This window comes from Neodiprion fabricii, chromosome 5 (assembly GCF_021155785.1).
Source record: "Neodiprion fabricii isolate iyNeoFabr1 chromosome 5, iyNeoFabr1.1, whole genome shotgun sequence".
Taxonomy (NCBI): domain Eukaryota; kingdom Metazoa; phylum Arthropoda; class Insecta; order Hymenoptera; family Diprionidae; genus Neodiprion; species Neodiprion fabricii.
This window is the reverse complement of record NC_060243.1, coordinates 30,449,917-30,461,677: the sequence shown is the minus strand read 5'-3', so window position 1 is coordinate 30,461,677 and position 11,761 is coordinate 30,449,917. Positions and strand designations below refer to the sequence as shown.

At 41.0% G+C, this 11,761-nt stretch overlaps 1 protein-coding gene across 7 annotated transcripts in view; it reads right to left on the bottom strand.

Annotated features, from left to right (window-relative positions):
• Positions 1-2,446: 2,446 nt before the first annotated feature.
• LOC124182862 (potassium voltage-gated channel protein Shal) overlaps positions 2,447-11,761 on the bottom strand; it is a 46,982-nt gene continuing 37,667 nt past the window's right edge. Inside the window, exons 5-7 of one of the 7 annotated variants that reach the window (XR_006870877.1) lie at positions 10,531-11,493; positions 10,398-10,438; positions 7,803-9,982 (exon numbers count right to left, since the gene is read on the bottom strand). Coding sequence is in view for 4 of the 7 variants with exons in the window: in XM_046570620.1 (XP_046426576.1) it covers positions 5,503-5,661; positions 11,452-11,493 (201 nt within the window). In the remaining 3 variants the exon portion in view is untranslated. Of the gene's footprint in view, positions 5,662-7,802; positions 11,494-11,761 lie in introns of those variants that run through there. The other 6 variants (XM_046570620.1, XR_006870876.1, XR_006870875.1 and 3 more) reach the window with 6 other exon arrangements.

Here is an 11,761-nt window from a genome sequence, read left to right as displayed (position 1 = left end):
CATTTATAGTTTGAACAGATATTTATAGCATGTTGAAAAAAGAAAACAACGGTCGCGTTCGTTACATTGCGAGACTAAGGTCATGATGAGTTATGATTCAACGAAGAGAAACAGTCTTGCAAAAAACGCTTCGTGTTTCACGATAATAGTCGAGACGCTTCAATTTGGCACCATTTTACGATCACACCGCGAATCTAAGGTAAGATAACGCAGCTTGCTTTCCAAAAGCTTAAGAAATTCCATTATTATACCTAACGTGTTGACAAGTTGCAAAAGAATTTGATTTCCTCGCAACTGAAAGAAATATCTTCTAACGTGAACTCTGAACCCGATGATTTCATGAATTCATTCCAGACCCGAGTTCCAAGACATTTGAAATCCTACCTCCGCACTCAAAGCCAGTCTTACTCTAGCAAACTTTGTGACCGTTTCAACTAAGTCCTCTCACGCTCGTAAACGCCTGTAAAGTACGCAAATATGCCCGCTGCATCTCCCATAGAGCTAATAAATTTCCCATAACCGGAGGAATAAAAAAAATATCCAAATATATCCTCAGGGTCTGGCGAGTAAAAACTATTTAACGCCATGATTTGATCAAATGGTTTTCGACGTGTACGATCGATGATCGTGGCAGCAATGGATTCATTTGTCATTCTTTCGATTTTTTGCTTTGTTCCAGGTGGTCGGAACAAGTTTTCTTATAATTTTACATGGCCGGTCCCGCAACGAGAGTACATAAAGAGTAACAGCGAACCGATAGGAGTGATTAGGTGAGAAAATGAAGTCGAATCAACATCGACAAGAGAATGATTGAGACATATTTGAATATATCATGAAAAGACGACAAGATATTCTGGCAATTACTGTTCTATTTGGTGTTGGATAGTTTTACGATTTATTTATTTATTTATTTATTTATTTATTTACTCTTTGTATTTTTTTTAGTATATTTCAATCCTTTTTCTTTCTAATTTTTCATAATTAAATTTGAAATCGTATATAGCGACAAAGCAGTGTTACGGAGAGAAGGAAAATTGAAAGAAGGATGTCGATTGATTTTATCGAAGTATGAAAAGAGAAACTATGGCGACGATGATAGTAACGATGATAATTCAGATACGCAGTCAAACGTTTTTACTCATTTCATTCATTCCATTCACCCTGGTTACAGATTTATTTATTTTAGAATATTTTCAGTATATATATTAATATACTATATATGTATGTTATTAGCTTTAATTTACGCAAATGCGTGGACGGTGGTGATTTTGGGGAGGATATATTTCTGTTTGCTTTCTGTGAATGTGCCGATGTGCTTCCACGTTCTTTCTCTCTCATCATTTCTCTCTTCCCTCCCTCGTCATGTATCTCGCCACTTTCCTTCCCTCTACCATTCATCTACCTGTAATCGTTCTCTCGCTCTCTTTCTCAATCACACCCTATCACTTTGCGTCTGGGGATTTTTTTTCCACCACATTTTAATCGGCAGTTTTCTATATATAGTTCAAATAAACCTGCGCCACGTGTCTGATCTCATCATTCCTTAACCAACTTCCTTCAATTTTTTTCCCTAAAACTCTTTCAATACGACGTTCTTGACATACCGAAAATTATTGTGTTTCTGCAACGAAGAGATGGAACGAATGCCGAAAAAATGCGCTAAATTAAATGCGACTTCAAATTAAAAAGGATCCTCCTTTGTATTACGAAATAATCAACGAGCTGTATGTTATGTACCTACACTTCCTACCCTTTTCGAATATTGTATTGCCAACTTCGACGAGAGAAATAACAAACTCACGAAAACAAATCTAGCGCTGGACTTGATGATGGCCGTAAATGACCGTGTATGTTTCCTTTTTTTTTTTTCATCTTTTAAATAATTTGTTTCAATTTTTTCCTCCCTTTTTTTTTGGTTTGTTACTGTTGGCTTTCTTGCGGTTAATTATCCAAAGACGTGTTTTAATTATTATCACTGTTTTGGGTGATCGGGTAATCTATGTACGTACGAACGAACAATCTCGTTATCTCATGATTAGTTTTTTTTATTTTTTTTCTCATAAATCTTTGTTCTTAGTTTTTTTTTTCTTGCTTTTTTAATCTGAATGATAGAGTACGACAGGTATGTATTTTTTTAATTAAATTTTTTAGACTTCTTTTTTCTACCCACGATTTACGTTCATTATACGTCACACTACTATCTAGTCTATAATTGAATGTTTTAGAATAATAATTTCTTCTTCCCCATTCTTCAATATTGTTTTACACAATCGGTTCTAACAATAAAATAACCCATATCCAACTTATTTGCCGATCAAATACATGATGTAACGGATGATCTTAAAACGTTATAATCAATAAATAATGTATTGAACAATTTATTTATTTGTATATAATTATATATATATATATATATATATATATAGATATATATATATACATATATATATATATATATATACATATTTCCTCATTTCTTCATTATTCGTTTAATTATTTATTTAATTTTTACCTATAGATTTTATGTACAGCTAAGTATATATTATAGACGATGCGACGCGAGTCGAATTGAACGTACACACGACGCAAGTTTTAGTATATATATATATATGTGTGTGTATGTATATATAATTCTGTATCGAGTAAATTTGATACGAAATTTTGAAAGAACAAGGGTATCCTCAACTAGAAATTGCATGTTAACGCGCAAGTTTATTACCGCGGTAATTATTCGAGTGAACTTTGAATCGTCCAATCATCCGTTTGTGCACATGACCGAAAAATCGCACCCATAACATCCAACACATAAGATATTTTCAATAAAGTTTGCCTTTGATAATTGGAAAGAGATAATTTTTTTCATTCACATTTGAAATGATTACGTGACTGATTGCAAGAACGATTCCTTACTTTATATTTATGTAACAATAATTAATTCGACGGAACTGCGAAACGTCCGATATACAGTATCATAATATTATATGTTGGATGACATTACAGGACAACGATTTAACAGCTAGGTTTCCGTGATTTGGCAAATGAGCGACGCGTTCGGTCTGCACGATTGATATTCCTCCTAAATCTCTTTGTCTTCCATCAATGTCGGTTGTGTTCTATCATAATGTGTATTGTATATGCGATATCACCAGCTATATGACGTGTGTATATGTAATGTATGTATATCATATACGGAATGACTGGACTGCAGGTTGGGCAATTTGTTTTCTTTCTCTTCTTTCATCGTGACAAAACCGTTATACATATCGAGGAAACGGTGAAACATGGCGAATTAAACTTCCGACTATGCACATGCGCGACAATTTTTCATGCAGACTAGCTAATTCAAGCGTCATCTGTCAAACTCGATTTACGGATATTACGTAGAGGTATTGCGAATTTTTTGCAGGTTAAGCGCATCTCGAACAACTGATGTAGTAATTCGGGAAGACTGAGCAAGCTTTTAAAGTCAACTGACCGATGACTGCTAAGAGTCATCTTTAACGCGAGAGAGTTCCACATTTCACGCCCTGCTCCGATTAGGTTGGCTCCCCTGCTTTGCGGGCGTAAATATTGCCGCGATACGATCTCGCCGTCCAATAGAGTTCGATTATTTCGCGCATGCGCAGCCGCTCGCTTGACTGCAAAGTTTTACCGTTTCTTCTCAGTATACATGTATGAATACATGTGTGATGTGAAATATTTATCACTTGTGTATTGCCTGGTGATCAATTGAAAATTCCGCATGAAGAAACGATTTTTCCTTTTTCGCCGAGCCAACTCGACGTTCTCAGTCACGAATGATGACTGCACGGGACTATCATAAGTATGTGTACAATGGCTAACACCGTTCTACATAATCGCACTACGGTGATATACGATCAACTATATCCGTCACCCGAGCGTTTCACATTTACTGCATATCGTCGAAGTGTCAAAAAAACTTGTAAATCATGACAACGTAATTATTATCCAACTTCCAGAGTCCCTGGTTAAATAAATAATTGCATTTGATTCGTCCATTGGAAATTTACCAACTTCCTGAAGACCCGGAGACTCCGAAGACCATTGAAAACTAATTTTCGTTCATATTTTACGTCAATTTCAATTGTGCCCAGATTTTCATGACGTTCCGAGGCGATTGGTTAACGTGGTTACACGTCATGGTTAAGCTGAAGTTTAAGATCTAGCCTGAGCTAAACGTTTCGTTAACGACGCCCTTAAATATACCAATAAAAAGTAATTCTTGAACGAGCTTTTCAATTTATTTTAATTGGAAATAATGTAATGTAATTTGATTTTCAGTTCATGTTCGCATCGATATTAAATGTGGCTGCAGCAGAAGCTTTAAAAATCGAACTACCCGAGAAGACCGATCAGATAGGGCATTGCTATATTGCAGTTATTTTTACGGGCAATCAGCGTTTTGATTTCATTACAGGGCTGTTCCCTTCGTTTAGATCTCGAATGCTTCGCCCAGTAAAACCCTTCAAAAGATGACAATCAAGCCGTTTGTTGATTCAAAGTAAATTTACACCCGCAGCGGAGACGATGACAGCCCGGTGACCGATCTTGTAACAAGGCGACACAATATGGTGTTCCTAACACGGTAAGGTAAGGACTATAATACACATTTAATCGATCCTGTAGAAGGTCCTGAAGGACTGAGAGCCCGTTCCTGCGCTAACTACTATGCAGCTAACATCAATTCAGAAACAACGAGAGGGGCGGATGAATGGTGGGGGGGGGGGGGGGGGGGGGGGGGGATGAGGAAGAAGAGAAGGATGGAGGGATGGGGAGGGGGTACGAAATTCTCTGCGACGGGTTCTTATCTTGGCCCTTCCATCTCTCCTCAATTCCCTCCTCGTCTGATCGATATCTCGGTCGTATTGTCTTCCAGGGAAGGGGGGGGGGTGGGGGGGGTACGCAATTCGTACGCTAGTCTCTAAACTTAGGTACCGAGAACTCTCTAGCTCCCGTTCCTTCAGAGTACCCGGATGATGAACCGTAGGACGGGGAACGAGAGAGTAACTAAGAACGAGAAAGCATTTCGAGAATGGAATCGTCTCGCCACCCCCTTCCCATTGCTGTCTATTTCCCGGATGAAGTGGCCGAGAAATGGGCACGAGCCTCCTTGTTGTCACCCTCATAACTCGTCTCTTAAGCACGAATCCCATCCCTCCCCCCCCCCCCCCCCCCATCATATAACATTACCGCTATAACATATTATATTTTTCTGTATATCACGCGGAGTTTCCTTCGTATATTTCTTACTTTTCTTCTCTCATGTATGACAACGACGACACCACGAGGTGTTTCCACGAATATCCTGGGCCGCGATTTTTCGTCTCGATACCGCGTTAATCGAGGATTCGATCGCAAAGAGGCTCGGGAAGAAGGGATGGATGGACAATGAGGAACGTCGTCTTGGTCTCTGGTCTTTGATCGCCGACTGTGTAATGTCACCGCGTCAACTCCACGTTGCTTTTCTTAGCCGGCAACGGCTCAGGCCGGTTCGGACAGCGAGGGCTGACAACCGGAAGTAAGTGCTGGGACGGTTCCCGAAGTGGTTCCGGCGCCGGTGCAGGTCGAGGTCGCTGTCGGGACCGAAAGTGGCTGAAGTGCCTGCATGTCGCAGGTGTGGGAACCACGCTTCTTAAGATCCTGAAACAGTTCGGGAAGCATATTGGCATTGCGAAACACACATACATACCGCACCAATTTCGACGCTCTCTTCCCCTCCACCGCAATTATCTTCGTTCATACGTGACTGTATCTTTACCACTCGGTACGCGAAATTTAATCGAGGGGAAGAGAGAAATCATCCCGCCTTCTTCTTGAGCTACAAAAGTAGACATGATTCCAAAAAAACAAAAAAAAAACAAAACAACGTAGGTATCTATTGCTTTTTTTTCACCAAGTGAAAGAATTTCAGGAATTAGGTGTTTGAATTTTTATTCTTTTTTTAATTTATAAGAGCACACATACCTAGACAATGCGGATAGATGAAAAGTGGAGCAATTAGCAAATCTGCTCTTCGGTAGTGTGCAGGTGAAAACAAAGGGGGTAAAAAAACAAAGGTAATCACAACGAGGGATGTAAAACGTAGACCTAAAATACTACTTAGAGGTATAACATGTGTACTTGTATTAAAACGTATAAAGAAAATATCTACATACATATATATATGTACGGCAAAAGGTAAGAGTACTCTAAACGGCTCTACAACGAAATAAATCTCTATTGTACACAGAGTATGTACAGTCTAATATACTAGAAAGCGGTGCGACAGGCAAGGTAGAGACACCTACGTCAGGTGTGGATATGACGCGTATTTGTCCGGGTGCGGTGTGAATCAAGTGCATGTAGGTGGGAGAAAGAACGTCAAGCGAGAGGTAGAGGTACCTAACACACATACATATGTCTACATACAGAGAGAATATATAGTTAGACAATAAGCGACAACGACGCACCGAATAAAAGCCAAGGCGATGCAGACGATAGTAAACTACTATATGCGTATACATGTATACCTTACGGTACCGTACAATAGATATATATAGCATTGGTAGTGGTTAGTGGATAGTAGTAGCAATGGCAGCTGGAAGCAGGTAGAGTGGTGGTAGCAAGTTTAAAGCGATGCGAAATACCGCACGTCCGTTTTCATACAAAAGCTGTACGACGAGGGCTGGTCGTCGGCGAACGTGGGCAAAAGTTTTAGTATATGTATGATGTGTGTGAGATAAATACGGAGACTGGGCTCCAGAGCAGGTACATATGCAGATGCAGATGCGGCACCGAGAATGCAGCTGTGCGGATGTATGGCACGTAAGTATAATATACGTATAAGCAATAGCAGAGAGACAGGCGATAGGCAGCTCAGGCAGATGCGAAGAGGCTCGCTTGCAAAGTCCAGCGAGTCCCCTTATATATATATATATATATATGTATATAAATATATATATGTATATATATACATAATAGTGCGGCTGGAGAAGAAGAGTCTCTTCTTTCTTTTGGTTTTACCTTTTTCCGCACTTGTATACGGTCGCCGTAAACGAGGACCACTCTGTCCTTGCTCATGTTGGACGCGATCCGGTACGACAAGCTCTTCATGGGTTTCAACGACGATTGTTCGTTGTTCCGAGACAACGACATGTTAGTTCGTGTGATAATTTGATTGATTTTTCATTTTTCAGTTGTTGTGATTTTTTTTTTTGTTTTTTTTTCCGTTACGTTGGTTACAAATGAATCGTTCGTAATTCGTATTCGTGTTCGTTACGGTTAGTCGTTGTACACATGTGTATGCATATGTATATACATTTAATCAATGGTTAATTCGGGGCGACGGCGATATCGTCATCGTCCAATGCGATCAAGCGTGTGAAACATATTTTTTGTCGTATTGTTTTTTTTTTTTTTTTTATCGTTTTGTACGTGTATCACACCGGATAAAAATCGCGTACGTCCATCGTCGTTGTCGTTGGGAGGGAGAAGCCATTGCGGGGCAGGTTGGACAGTTGTTCATACGACGTTCACGCACACGAGATCAAGTGCACGCGGAATTTCCCATCCGTTGTTGTTGTTGTTGTTGTTGTTGTTGTTGTTGTTGTTGTTGTTGTTGTTGTTGTCGTTGTTGTCGTCGTCGAAGAAGAGAAGAAGAAACGGGGCGTTGTCGAGTCCAACGGCGTCGTCGAACGCGGGTGGCAGAGAAATAGGGAAATAGAAGAATTGATTGAGTGAGGTGAGGTGCGGTGGTTTGCCATTTGAATTCTTTTTTTCTTTTCTTTACTTATTTTTTTTTGTTTTTGCGTGTATCTTTGAAATTTGTCATCTGTATCGAGAATTCAGAGTTTGTCGTTCGTTTGAATGTTGTGTGTTTGTTTGTTTGTGTTTTTTTTTTGTCGTCTCGTTGCAATTTTCTAAATTTATTACGTTATGCAACGTCTGCGTGTCTCCGCACATCCGGTCTCTCGGTTTTCCTTATTTAATGAAATTTTTAATCGTATCTTCATTTTTATTTTTCGTTATACGTATACATGTATATGTATGTATGTATGCATGATTTTTTGGTGTCGTTGTTTTTTTTTTTTTTGTTTTATTCGAATGTGCGTACGTGTGTGCGTGTATAATGTGTGACTCGGGTGTATTCGTTGATCTGTGAGTGCATGATGTTTCTTAAAACGTATAATGTTTGTACGTGTTCCTGTAGTTTATTTCTTTTCATTTGTTATTATTTTTTTTTTTTGTTTTCAAATTCTTTCCGTCTTTTCGTCATTCTTTTCTTTTCTCTTAGGCGGTGGGATTTACGAGGAAGACGTGTCTACGAGAAGCGCTCTCCTCGTTCAAAACGAGGCCTCGACCAGATACGTGCCGTCCATGGCGACCCCCGTCTGCCCGCCGCCTGGGCCGCCCGAAACCTGGGCCCTAGTCGCCGGGATGTACTGACTGTACGCCTGCTGAAATCCACACCCAAAGCACACGCTACATTGTCGGCCGCTAGAGCTTCGTCGGTTCTCCTCTTTCTCTCGCATTCCATATTTCCCACCACGTTCATCCCCCCATTCGCACACTACCTTCCTCGCCCTTTCGCACACTCTCTCTCTCTCTCTTTCTCTGTCTCTCACTCTCGACTCGTCATTCGCTCTCTACTGTACATACGGTGAAACATAGCGGGTTGAGTGACTGACCGTGCATACGAAAAATAATTAGATCTATTTGCGGGTAAGATCGTATCGCGGCAATGTTTTTACCGAGTGTGCAAGGCAGGAGTGCCAACTTACTCAAAAAGTGGTACGAAATGTCAAACTCTTCCGCGTTAAGTGGTGACTTGAAATTATGTTGTTCTAGTGACTCGTACTTGGCCATCAGCCGTAATTCGGTTAACAATAAAAGTTTCCCAAGACTTTCGGAATAGCTACATGAAGCATGAGAGATTTACTTAACCTAGCAAAAAGTTCGAATCACCCTGCACACAATCTCCGTAAGTCAATTGTGATAGCAGAAGCTTGAGGTGGCCAGCCTGCATGAAAATCCGATAAAGCTCGCGCATGCGCAGTCTGACGTTCAATCTACTAACTTTCACCGTTTCTTCCTGGTAATCATTCTCCTCGATCCACTGTAACTCGGCCCGATTTCCACCCCCCAAAAAACTCGCTGCGCCTAAATGCTACGCCTAGACCTACACTACATAATCTTTCTGTCGTGAGGAGCTCAGACAGTGGTAAATGATGAAAGTGGGGTGGAATGTTCGAAGAAGTGAAAGAAGTTGATACTTCTTTATCCCCTTCACGGGGCTCCAGTATTATTACCTAGGTTAGGAAACAGAATTTGATGGCCGCGCGTTGAAGTACCGTGCGCACGTTGTTCGGGAGGGAGGACGGCGAGATATGATTTCCTACTTAATTCAATTGGGACTGAAAGGACCGATGGCGAACCGAGCAGCAGACTTTATGTCCACCCGGTCCTTATCGACGGATGCAAAGGTAAAAAAGACCACGAGGCGGATCTCATCTTTTATTCGTTGGTATTATAGTGTCCGGAATGCACTAAGTCAACTACAATTAATATGACAATTCGCAAATTCCCCGCAGATCCGTCTTTATCGTGGAAACGTTTCAAGTCCATTCCGTTCTGACGACCATCGAATGGCGATAGTAACGCATCACCAATGACATCACAACGACAATAGCTGAAAGGAGAGGATTATATGGGACTGTCTCATCTGACGGTAAAGAATGACCGGTGATCCCATTATCCCTCCTGCTATATCGATTTCATTCGCATCCACGTCTAAAGAGATACTCCTCGTTTTTCTCGCCGAGTCTCTTTGTCCATCGCACAGATGGCAATTAACGTCGGACCCGATGAAGATGTTTCTCCGTTCTTGACTGTGTAATTGGCGCGTCGTCCTCACGTTTCTGAAATAACGGAACCCATACGCTTTGTCGAATGACGGAACCGGCATGTCAGATCAGACTTCACCCTGTGAATTTGTAGGAGAAAAATAACGTTAGAACGTATAGGTCGCTTGAACAGAGTCAAAGAACTGCATTCCTTCTACCTATTTAACCGCCAAAATTGGCTTTTGAGTTACGCCAAAGCACAGAGAAGTTAACACAGAAGAGACTCTGATTGAGCCTGAAGCACCGTGCCGATGGACTATGACGTGAAACTTCGAGGTACGGTCAACGATAAATCCGGCTCCACAACGAGCATTGTGCACCGGACCGAACGTTTTACCGCTCTGCACGATATTACTTACAACCAGCGGTGTTAATTTTCTACACTCCGAGTGGTTGCGCCTCCATTGTGACGAGGTCACAGGTAAAGTTTGACTGCGGAGGACGGGAAACTAGACAAACATAGAAAGGCCAGTCTGCGAGTTTACCTGAACTCACCCGTAAACAAATCGTTTAGCTTTCCCGATCCTTGGTCACCCCTGTCAACATCAACAATAATTGTTATCAAAGCCACAGCTGCAGCAGCATGCCTCGTACTCGGGAATGTAATTAGCTTTACGAACATACTCACCTGTGACGACCACACGTATCAGCTTACATCACCGGGCGCAGAACGCGTTGCCAGTCACTTTTTATCACTGGTGACCCGAAGTTGTACGATTCGAAGATAGAGGCGATGGCCTACTTTAAATAAGCCCCCGGGAGGGAGCCGCCTATAACTCGATAGAAATCAGTGGTGCGGTAGGATGGGCACAAGTTTGAAGAGAGGATTTCAATGCCCAGAATTCCGGGTCACAGAGTGGACTCGAAGGATTGCAAAACGGGTTAGAGTAATCCTGTAAGGATTGCCGCGAAACAATCCCGGGGAATAAACAGTGTGTAGAGAATGTCACGTGTAAATTTTGACTGGCGAAGTGTTGTTGCGCAAATAACGCGGATGATCCAATTCAACAGTTATCGAATATCCTACGGAATTTAGGGTGTATAATGTGTCCCAATATAAATTATCACCAGGAACGACGAGCTAATTTTGGGTTAATGCTTGGGACTTCGATAACTGCCCGTTAAGATAGATACAGTTTCTTATCTCACCTGGGTATCTTGAGGGTGCGCTAAGCCCTCGGTCGATTTCAGTGATTATAGAAGTAATATGATAAATATTAGATCTCTGTCGATGTACGTAATGGAACTGTGAACACAGACGTATACAGTGGAGTGTACAGCAACAGTTGGACCAAAGACAGTGCCTGAAGGTTTCTGGTCATTGTATACACTTTAATGTTTGTCTGCACACCGAGAATGAGGAATGATACTTGGATACTAGCGCTACTTTATAATTTATTATTATTACTTTGCCTCGCATTGAGTACAACGTACGATATGCAACACGTATGGCTTACTGGGAAGGTGGCTTTTTCACAAGAACAACATGACACTGTGAGTACACACATCGTGATCATCTGTTGTAGATCGCGTGTCGACATTTACTTACGCGACGTTCCTTCCTTCCATCCTCGGGTGACACGCGTCGATCCTAAGCGCGAACAAATCCGTGAAGGTACGATAAAAGATGTCACGAAGTAGAAGAAGAAGAATAGAAACAGAAAGAAAACTGAATTAATAATAATGAAAATAATTAATCATTACCACAATTGTATCATGGCACATTCAATCTAAAAGTTTTTCATTTGTGTAATGTTCATTAATTTGTGAAATTTTTTTAATATACACACCGAGAGAAATTTATAGTTGCGGTCACCACTTGTACGGACCTTGACTATTTTTATTTTTTACAATAATCC